Source organism: Melopsittacus undulatus, chromosome 7 (genome assembly GCF_012275295.1).
Source record: "Melopsittacus undulatus isolate bMelUnd1 chromosome 7, bMelUnd1.mat.Z, whole genome shotgun sequence".
NCBI lineage: Eukaryota > Metazoa > Chordata > Aves > Psittaciformes > Psittaculidae > Melopsittacus > Melopsittacus undulatus.
This window is the reverse complement of record NC_047533.1, coordinates 25104482-25129911: the sequence shown is the minus strand read 5'-3', so window position 1 is coordinate 25129911 and position 25430 is coordinate 25104482. Positions and strand designations below refer to the sequence as shown.

General features: G+C 41.1%; 1 protein-coding gene across 4 annotated transcripts in view; it reads right to left on the bottom strand.

Annotated features, from left to right (window-relative positions):
- Positions 1 to 20680: 20680 nt before the first annotated feature.
- LIMCH1 (LIM and calponin homology domains 1) overlaps positions 20681 to 25430 on the bottom strand; it is a 182399-nt gene continuing 177649 nt past the window's right edge. For all 4 annotated transcript variants that reach the window (XM_031048955.2, XM_031048952.2, XM_031048954.2 and 1 more), the window contains one exon: positions 20681 to 23787. In XM_031048955.2, the coding sequence (XP_030904815.1) occupies positions 23762 to 23787 (26 nt within the window). In that variant the 3' untranslated portion in view covers positions 20681 to 23761. The remainder of the gene's footprint in view (positions 23788 to 25430) is intronic.

Here is a 25430-nt window from a genome sequence, read left to right as displayed (position 1 = left end):
GGGAGGGAGCCCAGCCCACCAGTGGTTTTTTTTTTTAAAGCTCCTTTTCACGGTCAGCTCGAGACAGAAAAGTGTCTTCTCCACCCCCTTCCCCACCTCCGGCCCACGCCTGCTGCCCCCCAGCTCTGCGCCCGTTTCTTACTCCGCCGTCCGGTGCCACTGTCCCTCGGTTGGGTCTCGGGTCTCTCCGTTGCCGCCGTCGGGGCCCCGCCGGGCTCGGCCCTGGCCCGGCGGCCGCCTCCTCCTCCGCACCGCGGATCTGGCCCCTGCAGGGCCCGCGCCCCTCGCGGCGGACGGCTTGTATTTATTATTAATTAATTATTATTAATTATTATTATTATTACCCGGTTCACGCAGTTTTTAGGCATCTCCGTTAGGGTTTTCTAATTTTATTTTAAAAGGCACAAACTATAGCTCTTAGTTGAATGTTGCCAGCTATGCTTTCTCTTTTTCAGTGTCTTTCTACAACTGTGTTCTGTGACTCAACTGTATAGTGTTAATACCAGTACAGACTTGTCTAGTTGACCGTATAAATAATGTTTTCCCTTCTCGTAGTCTCTATGGCGTGTCTTTATGGAGAAATAAGTTTCTCACGGGTTCGGTTACCTTTACGTTTAGAAAGAGCGGGTTCAGACAATGATATATATTTTTGTTATCGGTTGCATGTTGTCTCATTTCTTTTTTTTTCCCTCCCTACCTGTTGGAATATGTTCGTGAGCATAATCGTCATAAATTATGTTCAGGGTTTTCAGATTTATTTATATGTGGTTAAAATGAATGCTTCTATTTAAAAGGGGAAATATTTCTACATGTGCATATAGTTTTCCAAGAGTGTACCATTAATTGATTGTTGATAATAAAAATCAAAAGCAAATATAGCACCGTAGCTCTTCTGACTTCTTGGTAGAGCTTGGATTTCTGGCAAAGATTGAAAGCGCACGTCGCAGAATCTCGACTGAATCATCAAAAGGAGATGGGTTCAGCAGCATTATTTTTAATCTCCGTTACCATCAGGAAGAACATAACTGCGGCTCCCATCATTAATAATGGCCTAATTGCGCCTTTATTAGTTATTTGCGAAGAGGCTGAGCGGGGGGGTTGGAGGGGCAGAAGGTCGCATCTGACCTTTAGTCGCTACCTCTGCAATTGGAGATGTCCAATATTAAGCGATATCGACTAAAAGAAAAAAAAGGAGGGGCATAATATCGGGTCTGGTTTGTCAGCGTATGCAACCTCCCGCAGGCCGGCTCAGAGCGCAAAGGGTTCTTCTTAAACCCTCGCTTCATCCCGAGTGCAGGGAGAGGGGCAGCCGCTGCGATCCCGCCCAGGCCAGGACTCTCTCAGGGGCCTCTCACCTGGGAACCCGCTTTGCTTTTACTGCCCGGCAGCGATCCCCACCCTAACCCAGCCCAGCCCGGAACGCAGGTGCTGCGAGGGCTGCGAGGCCCCAACAGGGCATGGGGTACCTGCAGATACCAGGGCTGGCCAAGCCAAGCCGGCACCCAGCTGCACCAACCCAGCCAGGGTGGGGCGGGCTCCGGCCCCAGAGAAGAGCCGGGGCCCCCGGGGCTGCAGCGCGGCTGGTGCCGCCTCCGGGGGCGGCCCCTGCGCAGGGGCACTTGCGGGTGAGCTGCAGGGGCGCCGGGGGATGAACTCTGTCTGACTCTGGCAGAGTCAGTGGAAAAAAGAAAGGGGGAAAAATACTGTTCGGCGATTTGGCTGAGAAGCAAATCTGGCAGGGGTGTTCCTCTGCACGGCCGGCTGCTGGAGAGAGGGTGCCACCCCTAGATGAAGATGGGACATGTGTAAAGATGGGACAAGTGCTGTTTCACCAACAAAAATACCTCAGTGGTCAGTTTTAAAATGTGGCAATAAAACATCCAGTCTGTTTTCTGGAGGAAAAAATATGCATGCATCTCTTGGATATGTTTTATAATGTGAATAGCTTTTTCCATTTTACTTTTTATTCTGAAAGTGATTTCATGATATAAGAATATCTTTGTTAAAAGTAAATGGTCTGTCTCCATGAATTACCCAGCTGTAGACTGCAGTGCAGTTCTGCTAATAGTGATGCACATGGAAAGAGTTTCCTGCTGGAGAAGCTGCAGTGCTCAGTCCATCTGCTTCACCATGGCTGAACTGAACCCTGAGATCTTTGAGAAGGTGAGACCTGTATTAGCAGTAAACTGACCAACCAACCAAGGGTGATTTAAAGATACCTCTCCTGGTCAGGCCTTTCTTTGTGAAGATGATCTGCTTCCATTTTACGGCATGCAGTGATTTGAGAGATGACAACACACCTCTGGGATTTTTTTTTCCAAGTTCACTATTTGTCTGCTAAAACTTGGGCTTTTTTTCTAACATGTAAGCTTCAGCTCCCAACAGTAGATCTAGCTACATGTTTGATAGAACTTTTCTCTTTTAATTTCACTACACTGTAAACTGATTGGCATCTTGATCTATCTTCTTCCTGATGAACTAAGTAGGCTGTCCCCTTTACATCTACACTCCCTAATGCTCAAACTCTGAAAATCTTATCCAGAGCTGGAACCACTGTGTCATGTTTCTGAAGATGCCTTGCAAAAGGGATACCAGCATGGTACCAAAGCACTGCAGTGTCTGACTCACTAATAGTTCATAGAGAGCTAAGATCACCTCTCTATTTCTGATCACAGTTTTCCACTTAGATATCTAAATTTCTTATTAGTGCTTTTCGGAAACTCCTGTCATTTTTTTCCTCTGACATATAACTCCTTTCTCAAGCCTCTGCTTTCTGTGTTCTGGCCACCTCTATAGCACAGGGAGTGGTTGGAGGCCTGAGGCATGTGGCACCCACTGTTTGTAAGGATGGTCGCAGTGGCAGACCAGTTGGAAGGGTTAATTCATCAGCCTTCATGGTTGCTCAGTCAGGTAGAAATTAATAGTTTGAAAACAGGTGAAGTTTATTTCTCCCACCTCTCTGCAGGCGAATTCAATTATAAGTAATCTACAGGACTGCTGCTGACCTTTACAAGCACAGAAGCTAGAGGAGGGCCAAGGGCTACCCAGTGAGAGCCCAGGCAGGAAGAGGATGCCAAGAGGCTGCTCACTGTAATTTCAAGGCTCTTTACCAATGGAACTAGCAGAAGCCTAACAGGCAAGCTGATCCATAACATCAAGAGATGATACGGGATTCACAAGGCAAGGAGATCTGACAAGTCAAAAGATGCTCCAGTAAAGAAATGAGGTAATTTTTGTTGTTTTTACCCCCTCATGTTGTTCAAATAAAGAATAATTTGTTTTACTATGCAAATCAAATTCAATATGAACACATCTTGTATCTTGAAGAGTTTAGTGGTAAATTCACATTGTGTGTTGGGGCAACTCGAGTGTTTCATTGTCTGCTCTTCTAAATACCAAGACTTGAAATTCAAGTCTAATGTAAAATTTGGCTGTGGGGTAGCTTTTGCACACACTCTCACTTTTCTCAAATACACTAGCAGATAAACTAATTCCTGATTGCAGTATGGATATCTTGGATAGATGAATGACAATGCAAACATTCATTTTGCTACTAAAGAATACATAGCCAGCATACAGGAAAACTATAGTTAATGAAAAGAATCCTTTTCACTGAGAAGCAAGTGTGTCTAACTAGTTTAAACTTTACATATCTACAATTATTTAATAAAGTTACCAAGCCATTACCAACCACTGGGAAAAGGAAGTGTCATGAAAAGTGACTGTGGTCCAGTAGAATATTTTTTAAAATCTTCTTTTTCTTCCACCTTTATTGACACTGTTCAAAGTGCTAATAGATGTACCTACCAGGAGTTTCCTGAACCAGACTTACTCCAGTTGAGGCCACCAGCTTACTGCTGTGGTCTGAAGTGAGAACTCGTTCTGAAGGCAAAATCTTGGGTCTCTTCACATGGGAAGGATCCCAGTATACAGAGAGGAAAAGGGACATGAAGCTCACCAGTAGTTCCTAGACACCTGCTAAACTAATACCTGTCTGTAACTCTGGCTGCTACTTTTGTGTGAATCATTAGGAGTCAAACATTAATCTACAGACTACCCTTACCATTCCATAAAGCAGACTTGCGCTATGAAGACCACATTACAATGGGAGACATAATGTAATGCTTCTATACCAGTTTCAGTTGGTCCTTTATAAACTGTCACCTGACAATTGTTATGAAATAAGCTGGTAGCTTCATCCAGGGTGCTACTAGAATATGGCTTCATCTTAGCAAAACAGCTGTGTACCCTGCACTTTGCACAAGAGGTCATCAAGTAGGCCAAGGAATGCCAAGGAACACACAAGTTAGCCAAGCAGAGACAGGAATAACCTCTTCCTTCCAACTGCCTCTTTGTGGGTAACCATGAGCATACTGGATCTGGCTCAGTGTTGGTCTGCCTTCCTTCTGTGGTGCTCTGTAAAGCTTTCAACTGCTGTGGCCTCCTTGGCTTGTAGGACTCTCTTCCAGAGAGCCAAGTAGAAGACAATTCAGTTTTAGCAAGTCCTTGATTGCTTTACCTCAGATTTGCTGGCAATATGGGGAGCATGGGGAGAGACAGCAAAGTTGCTACAAAGTGGAAGCTTTAACTGTCATTGAGGTTTATTATCGCAGTGTTAGTGGAGTTCAATGTGATGTACAGCTATCTCAGGCTGTCACAAGCTGCAGGATATTTCTACTTTTTTTTAAAGAGTATGACACTGCAGTTTGAAATAAGCTCAAAAGTTCCTGGCCCTTTAGACACAGCTACCAAAATACTCTTGCTGTGATACCTTTAAAAAGGTTACCAAAAGGGGTGAGCTCTGAAATTAAGCAGTTCAGTAATCTCCATGGGTAATACTGCAAACAAAATGCTACCACATCTAGGGTCAAACACAGAGGAACTCCACTCTCACTTCTTTGACTCCATAGTTCCATGCTTTCTTTGTGAACTAGGTGTCTCTGCATTTTTTATAATAAATTCTTCTTATATCTGAAAGAGTGGTAATTGAACTGTATTTACTGCTACCGTATGCAGTTGTAATAGATTATGTGACAGTCTATTTTAGAACAGTCATGCTTTGAACACATAGATCTAAGTATACTTATGGGGACAAAAAGTTTGTTAAACACGGCCTCGGTGGTTTTGTCCTGCTGCAGAAAAAGGTGATGTGCTAAATGGACATCTAAGCCCTTCATTCCCATCGTATTTGATTCCCACTGGGAATGTAACAGTCCTAAAATATTTCTGATTCACTGACTACCAGATCTGGTGACATTCACAGAAAGGTGGCAAGAATGATTGAGAGAAAGCACATATCATTCAAGAGAGGAGGAAAAATTATTTGTATCAACAAGGGGGTATGCTGTACTCTGTAATGTTACTTGCATATGAATACTAAAATACTGATGAGACTGAAGAAGTTAAATTAGGCACTTCTGGGTTTTACCCATTTATTCCCTTTCGATGACTGCATCTCTTCAGCTCTCTCCTGAGATTAGGGGAAACAAAAATAGTAGGATGATGTGTAACAGTGCGGTTATTTGATTCCTGCCTCAGCAAGTTTAGAACTGGTAAAGGGAGATGCTTCCAATTGTTAGGTAATGAAACTGAGACTCATTGCCATAGGATTTTGTTGAGGTCAAGATTTTAACTGAATTCTGCAAAAAAAATGAACTCTTAAGGAAGAATATCCAGCCAGTACAGTCGGAGTGAATATAAGATTCTGAAAGATTTCTGATATAAACCCACCCATTTCAGGATGGAGGCCAATCTCTGCTTATTGAAAATGAGACCTTTAACAAATATTTCCCTCAAAAAGATTTCTTGTGTTTTCTTCTAAATCACCTGTTGCTGATCAGTGCCAGAAACGGGTTTAGAAACTGTAGATCACAAGTTTTAGGTTGTACATCACTCTCTATTTTTATATTCTAATAGCAAATAAAAGCAAATTTCCAATGTCTGCATTTCTTCATTGTCATTTTTGGTAGGTAATAGTTCCTCTTATATTCACAGAGGAATCTGAGATCCTCTTCGGAAATCCAGCTTCAATCCTGCCAAAGTACATTCCATAGCTGGAGTCAAATACATCTTCAAAAGTGATTAATTTTTCCTATTATTACGGATTGCTTTAATTGATCAATACTTTCACTGGTGCATACCACTAGTACATTTAAATGTCAATATGGGAATTAATTAAGCATAATTATTTCCTTTCAGAGATCATGAATATGTTTTGTTGTTGTTGTTGTTGAGATTTATACATAAACTTACAGCCAGGTTTGTCTTTAAAATTGTGCAGAATCATTTTGTATAAAGCCTCATAAGTATAAAATACTTTTAAAGTATTCTACTTTTAAAGACTTCTTACAAAATATTTAAAAGTAATAAAAATGAAAATAACTGATCACTTAGAAATAGGCATATTAAAACCTCTCTGGTTTCTAAACCCAGTTACATGTGAGTTCTGAACAAAAAGAGGTTTCTCTAAGCAATGAAAAATATTAATGATACAAGAGAAGATTCAATTATATAACTGTGTATTGTAATTCCTAATGATTTATAAAAGGCAAAATTCAGCTCTGCTATATGATAAATTATCATTAAGATGAGACTACAGTTTGGTCTAATAGAATCCCATTATTTAGAAATGGAAAAAGAAACCGTATTAGATTACAGAGTTAATTCCCTGCCAGTGCTGAGGTCACTGCTCTTTCACTCTTAGGCTCGTCTACATGAAAACTGTTGGTACACTTAAGAGTTTTCTTGAGCAGAGTTACAGAAAGGCAAGAGAAGCTGTGTTGACCTTGTAACTCCCATAGAGGAATTAAAATAGCTGTACTGCATAAATAACCTTAATGTATAATTTTAAAGAATAAAAATCTGGTAAGGCCTGGGGTGTAAATGCCCTAAAACGGCAATGCAACCAAGTATTGCCTGTGCATGAGGATTAAAGACCAACTGGACCAAAGCCACAACAGTGCTCTGAAATGAAACTAGTGCTAGTATACCGTGAAGAGACTTGTGACATACATAAACATATCAGGTTTTTCTGGATTTACAGCTATTGAGAAGCTTCCACCAATACTGATTTCAGTGGGATCTACTCAGCATACCGCTTTTAAGAATAAAAACAGACTGGGAGACACAGTTTTATACAGAAGCTGGAATTCAATGGGAGGAGAAAGACTCTCTTACAGGTGTTTAGCTGGGGCAGCAGGGAAGAGAGATGGATCAGATGATAGATTAATTCCTCAAAAGTCCCCAGCAAAACTACTGCTGTAGCGGGCAGAACGGGTAAGACTTAAAGTCTTCTTTGTCAGTCCTCAGAAGAGAAGGGAAGAGGAAGACGTGCTGCTATTTGTGTTTGAGAGGGCTGTGGTCCCACTGAAACTGGGGTGCACTGAAACCTCTCCATAGCCTGTAAGTGTGGGCTCAGAAAATTCACCTGTTTATTTCTTCTACATTTTCCAGTGCAGTTTAACCTGCAGTTTTGATTCCGTGGTCTCCTGCTCCTCCCACTGATAAACTAGCCACAAGGGATGTGTTTTCTGAAAAGGATCTCAGAGTGTCACATAGACCTTAAGCTCCCCTGAATTTTTCTCATGGATAAGTGCACTTGAAGAGCAATTTATTTCCCTCCATAATACCTACTTTTCTCACTTGCAGCCACAGTTTGGCTGTGAGGCCCCAGCGGATGCTCGACCCAGTGCCATCCAGTGCACCAAAACTGCTTTTATATAGTTGCTTGCTCACCAATGTTATGAATTGTCCCAAAAAAACCTTTCCTCCTGAAAGCCATTCACTTCTCTCTGCTGTGAGCACACAGACCCTCCCTTTCCACCCTGGTACCAAACTGCCACACAATTTAAAGAGATGTGATGGTAGCCCTTGAAGTGCTCAGGTGTCCCCACTGATGCTGGCAAACTTGCACTGTTGATAGAGTCACCGCCTTGTGCCTCAAGGAGCTGTGAAAAAAGATCTGCTTTTAGTGGAGGGGATTCTATTTGTCCTTTTAGCATCATTAAACTGAGATTTGTAAGTTTTGCAGACTTGGTATTAACCATATTGCTGTCTGTTGAACAAATATTCTAAACTTATTGCTTAGTTTCAACATCTGCCTGCAGAGATTTGAAAAATATTACTCTGTTACTGTGTCAGGAGGCACAAATTGCTTACTCGCTTGTGCTATTGTGTTAGACAAACAATAGCTATAAAATGCATCAAATACTGCTAATCAGTGCAGCTCCATGAGGGTACACTATTTCAAGACCCACACCGATTTAATGTTCTAAAGAAATAACTTCAAAAGATTCCTTATTTAGTTGCCATAATATTTTATTTTATTTATTTATGTATGTATTTATTTATTTATTTAGTAATAGTAGTCCTGGGCTGGATAGCTGTCTCACCAGCATACAACTCAAACCAATGAGATGTCACTGATGGAAAACTGATAGAAAAGAAGATTTGGACAATTATACAAACTAGACAAGCCATTAGCTTCTCCTGAGATCTAATGATATGCTCTGCAGGATCATTCAGGCTACAGCCATAATTAAAGCTGGTCCTGAGTCATTCTGTTGTAGCACAAAACATTGATGAAAATGAATCTTTGGCAGCCTCTGTGTAAAGGAGAAGTAGGGTAAGGCTGGTGTTTGACACAGGTTAGAACTGAAATATGTTTGAAATACAGTGCTGTGAGAAAGAATTGACATTTTATTAATTTTTTATTTAATAGGCTATCATTTGAAAGCATAATCTCATGTGGATAAAGACCTGAACATGCTTTTCCACGCTATGTTACCTGTGGGAAGGCCATTATTCAGTTATGATGAATATATTCTATTGTTCTATTAATTCCATGTTTAAATTACTCAGATATTTAAACCACATTCTTTCAACCTGCTGCTTTTATTAGCTGATAAACATCATGTCTGGTTTTGACCTTCTTATGATGAATACACTGACAACTGTATTTTCACATTGTTCTTTTCCAGTGGAGAGCCACAGTTTTGTGATAAATTAAGTGCAAACCCCAATCCACATGGCCAGTTTGTTCAATTCATCTGAAAAGCAACTTGTAAAGTAAAAAAGTCAGCTAGGGCTGTGCTGCCAAAAGGAAACCATTAAGACCGTTTGTTGCTGTCCTGGGCCACTTTAAAATTACACACATGATTGCTTTTAAATGTTCCCATTTGGAAAGAATAAACATACATGCAAAGGTGTTCCTAACTGCAGGCTTACTGCTCTTCAAGCAATAGCACTCACTCTCCTACAAGAAGGTGGCCTCCTTTTTGCTTACCCCAATATCTTCAAGAAACAAGCCAGCTTCTACTGGTAGACAGGTACACGTATACTTAATAGAGCTGGTTCCTGGTTTTGCCCATGTTAGTCAGAACTTTGCTTTCAATATTTTTATGTTCAGCCCAAAACTTCACTCTAAATTCCCTTCACAATGGCTCACCTCTGTAAGGCATCTTCTTCCCTTACACTACTATGTAAGTGCTACTGCAGCAGCCAGAGTTAAGGAGAACATTTACTTCTATGCCATTTTGTGTTTCACAAAAACGAATATTTAAGTTATCAATGACATTTGTTAACAAGTAAAAAGATGAATAAATAAATCTCATTCAGGCTAAACATATTCTGTAGTCCTGAGGGACTTTCTGGGATCTTTGAAGTGACCAGAGGGAATGTGCAGAAAAAAAGAAACACTAAATGTGCACTTAAAGGAATGATCTCTGCTCTAAGATAGACATTTAAGTATTAACTAATAATTTTTAAATAGTTTGGTGAAAATATATGATATATCTAGTTTTATTCTATTTGAAATAATTCAGCTGGTAAGTCTTTTTCAGAAAGCTAATTATTGTCACTCCAATTTATTATCTAAAGTAATAACCTTGGCAAAAATGTCTATTATTTCAACTCTTGAATAAGGACTTGGTTCACATGTCTAATGCCTTGTGTAAGAGAATTAGCAGAAACTCATCAAAATGTGGTTTCAAAAGAGGAAACTAAGCAGACAGCCTTGTTAATTTAGCATATAGACTTGGAATAAAGCATAACATCCATCATCTCTTGAAATTCAATTAAAAACTGGTCTTGTGTCCAAGGAGAAGGAGCCAATTTTCTGCTGGAAGCAGAGTCTTGGAAGATCACTAAAACCCTTAATGGTTCTTTCATTGTGGGAGCCAATATGAAAGAAAAAGCAGTTTGGGAGTTCAAATTACCCCTCACATTAAATGCTGCAACATGTGTAATCTTCAGTTTGGGCCCTTTGCTGTTGGTGCAATGCTTTCTGTCACCATGGACATGAGGGGGATTCCAGCTGTGCTTCTCCCATGGTCCTTAAAATCTTCCCATGTGTCTGCTATATGCTGCGGCAATGCTGAAGTCTTTTGTATGCATGGTGAAACACCCTTGCTTACCATATGTCATGTATAGTTCTTATTCTCCTGCAGTAGGTTTCTATGCGTGATAAAAAGATGCTTGCAAACACACACTGAGATTTAATATTGGGGGAAAGGGAAGCCTGAAAATATGTTAACAAGATTTTCAGCATTAAACACAATTTTGTTTCAGATTTCAGCTGTTAAACATCTTAATTTGTTTTGCTTTTTACTCCAGTAACATAATGCTAATACACTGTGACAGCTTGTGACTCCACGCCGAGGAGGTTTCGCAAACCAATTTCTTTACTTGAAATTTGATTTACAAAGTGCCTCAGTCCTTTAGCTGGGTGGCAGCAGTCACCGTCACAATACTTGTCATGACTTGAAGTAGGAGCACAATCTGGCCAGTTTTTTCTTGTTTGTTTGTTTTCTTCTAGTGGAGGATTCACTGAGATGAAAGAATCTTTTTAACTATTTAATATCCTCATCCGTCAACAAGCTCAATCCAGAAGATACTGTTATGCAATGCCTGCCACACTCCAAAGGAAACAGTACAAATTTTGTTTTGCAGCATACATTAAACTCTTGGTGCAGAATACAGGTAGCATCTATGCAGTTTCTTTTTACAATATCTGTTTTGGATGAGCTGGTCTAACAGTTCGCCCTCCAGCACAACCTAACTTTGGGCTTCTCCTCACCAGCAGGAAGGTCAGGCTGCTCTCTGGGTGCTTGCCCTACACACAGCTGCAGGTCACTGCTGAGCCAGCAGAACCATTTGTTCGGCTATAGGCCAGCCCTAGCCTTGTAGAGGCCATCATTTTCCTGGAAAATGAGGATTTTGTCATGTCAGGAGTACATGAGGTAGCACTTCAAACTGCAAAGCCCTGCAGTACAGGTGTGAAAAATAACAGTTGACCACAGACATGTCTCAGAGAGAGCCCTCGAGGATGCTGCCTGCTCTTGGCAGGGGCAGGTGTCTTGCCTGTGCACATGCAAGTAGCTTCTCTGAATGAGCATATCCTGGTATGTCCCAGCATCCTGACAGGCATATTATGTAGCATAACCACCTCCAAAGGATAAGCACCATGCAGACCATTTGTTTGAGTAACTATAGTTAACTGAAGATGATCTGACACCAAAACTTTGTGAAAAATCTTTCCTTCACCTCCCCTAACAAGAAAAAAAATTTTTAGTCTTTTAAAATTTATTTTACTAAGCTAAAATAGTATCTTAGTATCTTTCTGTTATTCTCCAGGCAGACGACACAGCTGCTGCTGTGGGAGGAGTAGTGTGGATGTTTCTAGCTCTCCTACTCTGTAGGTGAGACTTGGGAAGCCAAGCTAACACCACCTGGCTAAGAAGTGCAGCCTGTAGAGAAGCCCAGAGAAACAAACCACACGTGCACACCACCACAGTTCTCATTGCAGCAGGTGTCCCTCAAGAAAATATTCTGTTTACAGTTTTTAAATCTCCTTACTTCCAGAAAGGGAACACCTTTTGCCATGTTTCCCTCTCATAAGGGTGTTTAAGCTGAGGGATTCAGCTTGCCTCACTCAGCTCCAAGCACAGGAAATGATCTGCTAACTCAACAGGTCTGTAAGTAACTGCAGTCTGCACTGAGAGGCTGGAGCTGGCTTCAGCCCAGCCAGCAGTTCCTGGTAGTCTGGCTGAGCCAGTGAAAAGGGTGCTGCTGCTTTGTGTGCCTCATTTCTAGACAGGCTGACTCCACGCTGATGGGCTTTTTGCTCTGGTGACTTACACTGCACTACCCCATCCCTCTGAACTCCACAGTCACTGTGCTTCACAGAGCCAACTGTGCCAACACAGTCACTGCTAAATGCATGTCTTCTTTTTTTCTTTATCTCCTGTTACTCCACCCCCCCCCCCCCCCCCCCCCCCCCCATGTTTCTAGCATCTTTATTGCCAGGTTGTAGCTTAAATTAAATTAACTAGTGAAGACGTTCTTCCTCTGGACAGTTTAGTTTCTGTGACCCATTTATCCATTTAGAAATACAGACATAATATTTTTCTACTTCACAGTTGTGTTCTTAAATCTTATTCAGCTAGCAACTGCAAAAGGGCTTCACTGTTTTCTGGTGATGATGAGTTCTGTAGACACCAGTGATTCAGTGTGTGGGACAGGAAACACTCTACTGACTCTAGTCCCTCTTTTCTTTATTGGCTATTTGAAATGTCATTGAAAACATAAAAAAACAAGTCTAGGTGCCTGTGGTTTTACACAAGGCCAGTGGCTCTGGGCACCTGACTTGAGGTCTGCTAAAAATGTCTGATTATCTGAGTGTGTGCAGTCGGGTATCCTCAAAAATCCAGCTGTTTCCAAGTCCCTGATATTGGGTGCTCAGGTATTGTTGTATTCAAAATGATTCAAAATGTTGTCCAAATTATTTTGTGTTACTGCGATGATACGAAGGATGTAATTGGTATTTGTATTTGAGCTGCAGCTCAGTACTGCCAAAAGAGAAACATCTTGCCTTAAAACTGTAAACAAATACAATTATATTGTAGAATTTATTTCCTTTCCATGATGAAAAGTATTAAGGCAGCCTGTGGAGAAATATGTCTTCTTACATTTGCCTCGCTACCCACAAGGATTTAATAAAGATTCTCTATGCAGCATGTGCACAGCTTTGCCACACTTGGGCTGCTTCAACCATCTTATTGTTTGCCTGTTTCTCCAAGAGTCCCCATGGCAGGCAGTGCCTGCCCTTCTTGCATGCACCTTTCCAAAGCCTACTGGGCAGCGATGATGTTTATTTACAGCCCTTCTTTCTCACTGCAGAAGGTCAGCAGGCAGCTAAGAAAGCTATGGAGAATAATTTCTGGCTAAAAAAGCAGAATCCCTGGCATCTAGGGGAAAAATGAAGCTATCTGCAGTGGATGGTGACAGCAAACTAGAGCAGAGAGAGGAGAGGAGTGCCTTGAGTAGGGTTGTGGGGCTCAGACAGCAAGGTCCTGGCAGCACTGGGCAGCTGGGCAGAGCAGACTGGTCAAATGTGGCTCCAGGCAAGCTGGGATGTGCCATGGGAGATTTTATCTGTGTGCAGGACAGAGCTGAGAAACTGGCTATGTGCTAAGCTGAGAGAAGGAGGGAAGTGCTGTAACTCCACCATTTACCCTTTGAGAGCTTGCTCCTTGTTTAAGTAGTTTTTCCGTCACAGGCACACAGTTCCTGTAAGTTAGTTATCACTTCTGCATCTGATGATTTATTTGCCTTCTTCATTTATCTTGCCTATATCTGGTAGGAGATAAACTTGATTACTTTTTGTGTCAAAGATTGCTGAGCAGAGCCTTCAGCTCCTGGGTTAACAATGCATGAGGGTTATTGTCAACTGTAAGTGTGCCAAAATAGCCTCATGTCGTTTTGGGTATAGAGGGTGCCTGAAAAACCTTGATGCAGCAAAGAGAAAGGTATTCATGTGTTTAATTGTATTCAGGCTGTTAGCAGATTTTAAGCATTCAATATGAAGAGATATATTGAGAAAGCCAAGTATTGCGTGAAAATATTCCATCAACAGCTTATCTGCATCAATACTTTGCTCAATTATTTTGTATACTTAACACAGCCCCACATGAAAAAACACAGCTTTGAAGTCAATGTGTCATGTACATAAATTTGAACAGTAGATAAGGAAATGCAGTAGCTGTAAGTGTCACTGGTCATACTCACTAGGGCTTTTTTTCCTATGTGTAAACCCAACTACATGGAAGACTTGCAGCTTTGTGCAAATCAAAAACTTTCTCCTTCCCCTTCATCTCACACTCTGGATCACTGAAAAGACAGTGTAGCCACTTGAGCTCCTCTGTCTTTGGCTTATCCAAAAGTTTCTTGGAAGTCTGTCATCTGGAAAGGTGATTTAATGAGGCAAGCCTTACAAATGAAACTGCAAGCACCATCCTCTTCTGTATAAAACACAGTGCAGTGAAGGCATCAGTTAGCTGTGACGATTTTGATTTACTTAGGGAAAGCCTTTGTACATTGTTACCAGTTGGAGGCATGCCTGGCACCAATATAGCAGAACATTGTGGTAGATGGGCTTTGCCACAGCAGACAAAAAAGTCAGTTGTCATGATTTTTGTTGAAAGTTATTTCTAGTTTTGATTACCAAACCACATGCACATATACTGGACTGTATTACTCAGGCATTGAAATATTCTTTTACACTACTCAGAGAAAAAGAGCAAACTTAAAACTGCCTATTTGCTAGGTATGCAAAGATATAAAAATACTAATCTACAGTTCCAGGAAAAATATAAAAAGAAAGCTACCAGCAAGGGTTTGCAGCAAATAAAGACCTCTGTTCCTCTAAAAGGATTCGAAAAATACAGCTGCTTTTATGCCAGGTGAACAGAGTTCATTCTGCGGCAAAAACTTCCCGTGTCTTTTCACATCGCTGTGGGCAAAAGCACATTAGTCACTACCTTTAAAAGAGATAATGGCTTTTCAACTGTTGTGTGCCCATGTGTATCCGTAACAAATGTTCTGAGAGATAACAGCTCTGGCAGAGGCAAAATGGAGAGAATGAGAGTTGGAACCGGTTGATTTGCCCTGCTACTACCTCCCAGCTTTGCTGTCAGCATGCACATCCACACTAAACAGGTAGGTTGCATATCAAGATAAGTGTTCGAAAGCGTTTTTGTGAGGCTCCAAGTTAATTTTGAAATTCAGCTTTGGTCTGTTGGAACAGACTTGTAATGATAAGAGTTAGCAGCACACTTTGTCACAGCTCCCTTTTCAGTGTCGCGCTACCTTTTCCAAACTAGTAATAAGGTACATTTAGAACCACCGTAAGATGTGTTAACTGGCTTCCTTATAGTCTAAACTCAGCCTAAGACCTGTGGCTACTTGGAACAAGAAGGCAGAATACATTTTACAGCTTTAGCTAATATTGCTCTCTTCACATGTATCTAAAACCTAACTAGGACATGGCTGCGTAAAGAGGGTTTGTAGAAGTTGCATGTGGCTCTCCTGCACCAGACTCCATAAGTTGTGCCTCCTGCTCTCCACCCTCTGCCCAGGAAGGATTCCAATATGAACCCATGGAACCAGGAAGGGCACAAAAAAGCTACATCAAATATGAACCAAGCCAAATGTTTTCTAAAACCCCTCAAAAATGTCAGTTAATGAATCAGAGAGCTCAGTTACCCCTCAGGTTGGTGATGATCTGAGTGTTATCATGTGTCAGTAGAAAAAGCTTTAAACTAAGACTTGAAGAGTAGCGCAAAGTCCAACAGAGAAAGCCCATGCTGAAATCCAGCCTACTTCAATATATCAGTATTAGATAGTAAATCATACAGATGCCAAATCCCAAATCACTCACCAGAATTCATTTATCCTAAGAAAAGTTTGTAATTGGACTAAAAAACCCTACCCTTACATTTAATACATTTAGTGGGAAAAATAACCACTTTGTTCTCACATGGCAATGTTTAGATATGGTAGCAGAAAAGTGCATTTGGAGGTGACACCTCCAATCTGAGTTATAGGAACATATTGAGAAACAGGAGAATTAGTGCTACTCCTCTCTCCACCCTCAACTTGTGCAGTGTTTTATGAACCACCCTAAAGGCAGCCGAAGAGCACTTGGCTGCAGAGAAGAGGGGATACCCATTACAAGCACCTGAGTCCAGATCCCTGGAACAGCAGCTCTGGCACTACCATCAGCATGGAGGTTGTTTCAGAAGCAGCTCTTTGACTGGTACATTCCAGTCATTTTCTGAGCTGAAAAAGATTCAATGATTCTGTTTCTGAAACCTTCCTGACATGTCTGTAATCTTTCTATCCCCATTAGCACCTGGGAAGGGTGCTTCCAAGTATATATTCCATGAAGTTTCGTATTCATATCAATATAGTTCTTTTAACGTTTGTGTATGCTTTGAGACACCACAATTGTGTCACGCCATCCTGGGGCATGACATCCCACCCTCAGGTGACAGGTACAGGCACGCGATTTTATTCTGTTGTGAAAGTCTTCTCCCAAGACATACTTTAACAGTCTCTCAGCTGGGACTGAATATAGGAAATTTTCTCATTTGCAGAAGATGTTGATCTTCATAGCTAATGCTGAAGAACCTACATAGGAGTAGCATGACTGGCTGATATCTGATGCATTGGCGATTTTGTTTCTGGGAATACAGACTTAGCAACCATCCTATTATCCAGTAATGTGTATTTGTGAATGCCTTGAAAACATAGTTTGGTTATTTTTATTAGGTTTGTTTTTAGGTTTTTTTTTTTTTTTTTTGCAAGCTCTTCAAACTGTTGGCAGAGTGAGGGAACCAGTCCTTGAGGGGCTTACACAAACATCAGGTGTAGGTAACTATATTTAAGGTCATGCAAAATTCTCTAGGAGAGTCTCAAAGTCTGAGCATACTGTGGCAAGCAACAGGATTTCCCACAGGGCATCACATGCTTGAGGTGCAACATTGCCAGAGATCCTTTTTTTCACAAGAATGGAATAAGAGGAATGGTATGTCATATGGAAAGCACATTTAATGAGCTCCTGCAAACCACAGGCAAGGACAAAAGATTACTTTGGAGAGTTACAGCCTGTGTTACAGAAGAAGCATCATTTGCTATCTGATATTGGTGCTTACCTTTTTTGGAAGAAAAGGTTTGACCTAACCACTTGAGGCATCTTCTGTTCCACAGGTCCTAACACTTCACTCTGACACTCCACATGGGAAGCTACCAGGTAGTTCCCGAAATGTGGATGGATGGCCTGTGCCTGTTCCTTTGCTTGTCACTGAAGGAGTTTGTTGGCTAAAATCAGAGGTGACAAACAAAAGGAATTTTAAAATATTTTGTCTTCTTCTTTCTATTTGATAAATTCTGTTCTTTCAAGGGAAGATTTGCATTTCTGTTAATTCTGGTTTAGTTTCTAGACCTATGTGACTGCCTTCGGCAAGTTTGAAACAGCAGGTTAGCTGCTTAGAAAAAATCTGTGAACTATGGATATGGCATTAGCTAGGAGAATTTGAAGTGCATCACATGCAGTGAAACAGATGGACTCTACGGGTGAGTAAACAGTGACTCGTAAGATTGACTTAAATAATGGATTTTTTTTCCCCTAAATGGCTTAAAACCCCATATGCTTGGGGAGGATAGCTCCAATAGCTGCTCTTGCAGTGCATGGGGCATTCAGTAAGGTCTAGATGACAGCAGCAGCTACAGCCTTACACAAGGGTAAGAATCCCTCTTGCATGTTTAACTCATGCTACATTTTATAACAAAGATGAAGAAGAAAGCAGAACCCCCCCAAAATACCAACCCCACCCCATACCGTGAGAAGAGTCGCAGCCCACCCTGTATTATCTCTATTTTGGGCTCTTACTGTTTGAAATATTTGAGTGGCTTCCAGTTCAGTCATTTCCCCTTATCAGGAAATTCAAATGAAATTACATTCATACTGGAGGCTTTTAGAAGTATAGATGAGTCCTGTTTGCCTTTATGGGAGATGTATTTTTCTTGCATCTTTTTTTTTTTTTCCAGCCAAATGGTGGTCATCTGCTCACTTCCAGTGTCCACAGACCCTTCTGTTTTTCACTGCAGATGTGTCTCTGAAAATGAGCATTTTGTCATCTTGTTCCCCATTTACCCAACCTTTTCTCAAGAGAGCAGAGACTAGGGGTGAGAAAAGTCCCCCCAGCTCCCTTCAAGGTTTATTGACTAAGTACCAGTTTCAGGAAGGGAATCCATCTGAGACCAAATCTTTGCAAAACTGGGCAGCAAGAACTGTACCTAAAGCTAATTTTCTGAACAAAGTGGTAGCTGCCTGCTTCTAACTATCCCCCAGAAGAGTTGTGTGGAGAAGGATCAATACTCATGAGATGAGCAAGCTACTGCTGTTCATTACCTGTGCCTACAGCCTCCAGCAGCTACCAGCACCTGACTGTGTTTGTTGATGATCTCTGCACCAAAACACTTGCTACAGAGAGAAAACAAGGAGGAAAACAAAGGGGGTCAGCTGGACTCCGGAGCAAGGATGCCTTGAATGGAACACAGACCTCCTCCTGCCTGGCTGTCAAGGGGAGGGAGGGATGGAGGCATCACACCTGGATTGGGTGTGAAGCAGGCACAGAGCCCTCCTGGGGCACCTGGCACACATCCCCCCTTGCATGGGGTATCCTCTGCCTCCATGTCTGAACCTCAGCTGTAATAACCGACTCCTCTCCCACACCACCCCCTATTTTTAGCATATGCCTCCAGCTTCATCCTGCTGCTGGGCAAGCTTCATCCTCTCCTGGAGTGTGTCAAGGCCTTGTTAGCAGAGTGGTCTCCCTCAAGGACCTCCTGTCAGCCTTTGCTACCTGCAGATGAAGAAGATGGTGAGATGAGCAGGTGACACAACTCCCTTTTCGTGAGGTTTGTGGAATTATTTTGGCAGTAAATCAGTGACTGTGGTGTGCAGCCCCATCGATGCCCCTTTAGGACCATAGATGACACTGGGGAGGTCAGAGCTGCCAGGTTCCATTCACCAGAAATTAATAAAAAAATCATACCAGGATTTCCACCATCTGATTTGGCTCATAAAGGTCACAATCACCAAACCTACGCTTGTCTGGGTGCCCAGCAACCTTGGTGCAGAGCTGCTGCAGCAGAAACAGCTGTCTGCCTGCCTCCAAATCCAGCCTCAGAGCAACCTCCAGTGGCAGCCAATTGCTCCCACAGACTGGAGCATGCCACCAGGAACCCCAACATTCCACCCCAGACCAAAGCTGGCCCTCCATCCAGAGATGTAAGCACAGAAATAACGTAAGACCACTACCATTTCCATTAAGGCACCAGGATAAAAGTCTGCTTTCAAAAAATTAAATTGTCAGTGCTTCCCCATGACTCATCTAACAGCCAAGATGTGATTCTGGCACACAACCAAACCTGTCATCCACTGAAGACCCAATCAAAAGGAAGAAACAAGTTGGGCAGAGAAGAGATTCAGAGCAGCCCTGCAGAGAAGGACTTGGGGGTGTTGGTCAATGAGAAAATGAACATGAGCCGGCTGCAGTGTGCGCTTGCAGTCCAGAAAGCCAACTGTATCCTGGGCTGCATAAAAAGAAGCATGACCAGCAGGTCAAAGGAGGTGATCCTGCCCCTCTACTTTGCTCTTGTGAGACCTCATTTGGAGTATTGTGTGCAGTACTGGTGCCCTCAACATAAAAAGGACATGAAACTGTTGGAACAAGTCCAGAGGAGGGCCATGAGGATGATCAGGGGACTGGAGCACCTCCCACATGAAGACAGGCTGAGAAAGTTGGGGCTGTTCAGCCTGGAGAAGGCTGCATGGAGATCTCATAGCAGCCTTCCAGTATCTGAAGGGGGCCTACAGGGATGCTGGTGAGGGACTCTTCATTAGGGACTGTAGTGATAGGACAAGGGGTAATGGGTTGAAACTTAAGCAGGGGAAGTTTAGATTGTATATAAGAAAAAGTCCTTTACTGTGAGGGTGGTGAGGCACTGGAATGGGTTGCCCGAGGAAGTTGTGAATGCTCTATCCCTGGCAGTGCTCAAGGCCAGGTGCTCAAGACAGAGCCTTGGGTGATATGGTTTAGTGTGAGGTGTCCCTGCCATGGCAGGTGGGTTGGAACCAGGTGATCTTGAGGTCCTTTCCAACCCTAACTATTCTATGATTCTATGATTCTAAACAGAGGAAGTTAGTTTAAAATTCTGGGTGAACTTTCTGCTGGTTACTCATGAAGCCACATGCTTATTGGGATTCAAGAACTAGTGGGATACCTCAGCACATGCAAAACTAAGCACAAACTCAAGAATCTTGACTATCTAAAAGTGGAATTAACCAAGCACATATTTAGCTTTGCAGTGCATAAAGTGCTTTATTGAGTCAAAGTCTGAACCACAGTCCGTCAACATCAGTGAAAGATATTCTGAGGACTTTGGGTTTGACTCACAGGAAGCCATCTCTGTTTGTCTTCTACCATGATAGACCACATGCTCTTGTAAATACTCAGCTACAGCTTACAGTAGCAATCCATAGCGTACTGTCCCATCTCAAGTATGTTTTCTTGATTGTCTCTACCCATATACTAAGTTTTGTGGAATATAGCTTGGTTCAGCATACCCCAATGATGCAGAAGCTTTTTCCAGTGGGATGTACACACTCCCAGTGTGGGAGTAACTTATGCCAAATAGATGCACAAGCATACATGGACTCATTTGAAAATTAGGCTCTGATACCATATAGTCACATATGCTTAATGCAGTTCATGGAGTTACACAGACACATCATATGCAATTGAAGCTAGTTAATAATAAGTAAAATCAACACCACCAAAGGTAATCAACATTTTATTTATAAACAGACATTTACTATAAAAGCTGTTGCATCTTAGACAAGTTTCCTAATTTCCAGAGGCATTTTAGAATAAATAAAATGGAGGAAAGATTAGTGTAACTGGTATTCAACATTAGCCCCAGCTAGGACAGCAATCCTTGTCCTTGAAGGGACATGCAGATAAGGATGATCTGCTTCTGGTTCACCAACCTTTAGCACATTCACCAAGAACTACATATGTACTGCATCAACAACACTACATAGCAAGAGTAAGGAAAAATACACCATGGAAAATGGGGTTGTAAAATACAGATGGGATATGACACCTGTTCAGGTTCTCTGAAGCAGTAAGAGGCTAAATGAATTCTGAAACATCTAAACCCCATTACATATATTGTATTTGCTTAGCAATAAGAAATATTTTTTTGCAACAAATACATTTACATTGTAGTTCAAATGCAGTAAAGCGTTTTGCTTTTGTTGTGCTCAAAGTTCCTAATAAGAAATGTATCATCATACTTATGTGTTTAAATTGAAAAAAAAAAAAAAAAAAAGAAGAAAACTTAGCCTGAATGAATTTGCCAGGTAAGACTTCAAAGGAAATACAAAATCAAACATAAGCAGTTGCCAAGTATAACTTAGAAAACTGTTTAGAATTATTTTGTGCTGGTGAAGAGATGTTTGTTAGGGGGAAAAAATCATCATCTGAGAATGCTGCTTCATTTCACTTTACATACAGTCAACTTTGCTAAAACATGCATATATGAAACTAATTGATAGACAAGGGGATCAATTTCTAAGCAGCTTCAGAGACCCAGTGGTGTGTCCACAGTGCAATGCATACCCCCCACCCCCGTCCATGCATTTTAGTCCCAACCATGCTCCTAAGTCCTTTGGGCACTTACCCCTAATGTGAATGAGAAGTGGATCTAACCCCCATGACAACCAACCCTTTGATACGCCTGGGGATTTATTTGCACATCTAAACTCTATCACATGGGTGAAGCAGTGGTAGTGACTTATACCAAACAGACGCACAAGCATGCACAGCCTTGTTTAAAAATTAGGCCTAGACATCATATATTCACATATCCTTAACGCAGCTCATGGAGTTATACAGATGTACAAAGTTAGTTATAAAATCTGCTTCTTGAATTCCCATGTTAAGCATTATTTGTGGGAAAATGTTATGATGACCACATGCAAAGAGTAAGCATCCTGGTTATCAAAACCCTTTAACAGTAAATCATGCAGATGGTTGATCAAAATACTGGACATCACTTACATTTCCAAAACCTTTGTCTGATTTTGTTTTTATTTAAAAATATTCCCCAAGTGAAGTCCATGAAGGACTCCAGCTTTTTGGATTTATTGCATCCATAAGTCATCACTGACTGTGTGCAACAGCTTTGCATTTTCTAAGGCACGATATTAAGGAAGTAACATGTCACTTTTCAGCAGATAGTCACAATGTCCTCCAAGGATAACATCATACATGGGTTTTCAATGACACGCAGTTTTGCATGGGTATGCAACTCACATGCAAGGAACTGTCTAGCATTTAAATAAATAGTTGCTAGCTAGAGAACAACTCAAATTCATTGCTTCCCTAATAGCCACTTCATTTCCATTTACCAACACATCAAAAGACAACGGATGTGCACGTAGATAAAATACATCTCTATTAATTTAGTTTTATCAGTTTTAAGGCAGAATAAGTAGATTTGTTTTTCCATTTTAAGTTGCATTATAACTGCGCAAATGGGATACTTCCAATAACTGTTTACCAAAAAATGCTTAGATAATTTACAATTGCAACACACCCCTAATGCTGTCTGTGTACTGCAGATAAAATGACACAGCTCTGACCACTGTTTCAATGAGCTGCTGGATCACTTTAGCAAGGAGCTCTGCTTAATTAAAACACAAAAAGGAAAATACAGGCAAATTAAGTCCTTTTTTCCTACCACTGCCAGCCTCCCCCTGCCTGCCTTCCACACTCCTGGATTTTGCTGACTTTATTGGGGTAGTGTATGTAGGAATACAGGCTTGAGGCTGTTCAATTCTCTGCTCTGGAGGGCACGCAGACCACATGTGTTTCTCTGCATGAGGCTTCAAGCAACCATAATGTTTGAAAGTGAATGAGTAGACCTCAAACCAGATCAGAGCATCAATGAGTAAGTTACACACCGAAGAGAGAAGCTTCACCATAGCATCAAACTGCGTTCAGAGACTCATAATTCAGTTGTGTCTGCCCACTTGGCCACCTCTCCCCCACATCACCTTTCATCAAGTTTAATAACACCATGGGCTGCTGAACTTAGTAAGAAGGATTGCTCATAATGCGAATCTTGCCATCGTTAGTGGTATACAATCTTTAGGTTTAATGAAGAAATCTTTATTTGAGAGAATATTAAGCTATAGTCATGAACATTACTTGAGGTACACAAACAAAAAAAATCCTATCACTAAAGGTGCAATAATTTACTTGTATAACTCCTACCCTCCATTGAAGGTAATATAAACACAAAATGCTTCAGAATTACAGGATGTATTATCAAACTAGTCTCTGTATAAAAAAGGTTATAGCTTCAGTTATAACAGAGTAGTCGTGCTTTGATGTTTAGTTTTTCAAATGCACCGATTAGATATTATCTTAAAATTACTTCTCAGCTCAGTTGGCATATTCTATAAAGGTTCTGTAAACTTAAACTTTTTAATTCCTAGAAAAATTAAAACAAAACAGCTTCATTGCATGTTTATTTTCTTATTACTTTCAAAAGAACAAGGTAACAGGCTGGAAATCATAAGCATGCCTGAAAGGTGGGATTTTTTTAATAGTATTTAGGATTTGCCTTCCCAAACACGGTCACACATATTTTGCAAATTTCTTAAGAAAGGGAAAACCCAATATATTGCATTTTAAAGGAGCAGATGCAGCTTTTCTGTGAATTTTACACAATGAGATGAGAGCCATGATATCCACGGATTCAAGCTCTTACAAGTGATTGTCTGGAGGCAGCCATCACACATGAGAAGAGGGTTCCTTCTTGAAAGTTTTTAGGACTGAGAGTCATGTCACAATGTAGTTGGCTGACCAGCAGCTGGGTAAAACAAAACCAAACCAAGTCATTAGTTGACAAATTTTGATAAACATACATACGTTTATCCTCATATGATCTCTACAATTAAAAGAAAAAATGCATCTGGTAACATACATAATTTGTACTCTGCTTCTCTTTCTTCCTGCACTTCCTATGGCACTAACTGCAAAGCAGAATGCAGCATAATTCCAGTGGAAATATATTTTCCATGCAACATGGACAAATGCATTCTGCATGCATTTTTATTTCATTTTATTCCCAAAGCATTTGGGTGTATATTTACTTTCAGGCTCTGCAGTGGCAAAATAGTAAAGCAAAGGACTGATGAGTCGTCTTTAGCTGTGCCTGATTTATGTTACGTGGTAATTCAGAGCCTTTGTGTTATTTGGCCACATAGGGAATCTCACTGATTTACTTCTTGCCTTTGACTTTGGTGCTCAGAAATCAGGGTCTCCTGAGGCTTTGCCGTAGAGAAATAACCAATAAAACCTCATCCAATTTTATTTGAAGAACAGAAATATTTCAGACCCTGAACCATTATATAATCTTTAATGTTTTTCTCTTTTAAGGTTTTTGATAACTTATTTGAAACTGTGGATGATTCTGTTTCAAAGTAAGCTTCTGGCAGCCAAAACATTTAATCAAGATGCCCCTAAGCATCTCAAAACAGTACTGATTAATTCTGGGTGGGTCAGAGACAGCACGCACTGCTGCACAGGTTTTCAGATGTAGCCATAGGGGCAGGAAAGCATGAGCTGTGTAATCAAGCAACTAGTTTTACATTTAGCATCAGACTTCCCAGAACTAAAGGCAAACCACCAGCATTGCACCATTTTATTCTTCATTTCAGATGTGGAGTCCATCAAATTCTAGTTAAAAATGAGCAATTAACCATATTTGCAATTCTACCAAAATCAGTCCGTTTGAAACAGTCAATGAGAGCCAGTGTAACTCAAATTTAGTTAACTCATATTTTGAGATTTTGCATGAGGAGCAAACAGAGAAGGAAAAGGCAATTTATGGGAAAGAAGACAAATCCTTGCCATTATTATTCTTCAGGAACCATACATTTCCTCAAAACCTATTTCCTCTGTCATGGACCTGGTTGCCATCGTGCTAGATATGTACAAATGCAAAACCTTACTGCATGAAGCACTATACACAGCTCTGTACTGCATTTTCCAGCACTGCTGCTGTAGAAATGATGATGGAGGGGGTGATTTCTACAGTTTATAAGTTGATAAATAATTTATTTGAGCCTTCATCTATCCTTAAGAGACCTCAGGTTTTATTTAAGCAAAAAGGATTAGGAAGAAAACGAAAATATGACTTTTATCACCTTCCTCTTTTTTTTGTGTAAAGATAGATGTGCAAATGTGCGTTTTAGGGTCAGGACCTCATCCAGATGAGACAGGTTTATAGTATCCAGCCTGAAGGGGAAAAGCTATTTCTAAGTGTGTCAGGTTAAAGAAATAATAATAAAAAGTCGCTAACATTTCTTAGCAGAAATAAAAAAAAGCCCAAACCAACCACCAAACCAACAGTTATACAACAGCACCCTCTAGCTCTGCTGATGGGGAAATAGCGCTCTCCTGAAACAAAAAAAATACCCATTCTTGTGCTGACAAAGGTAGGTAGGTACT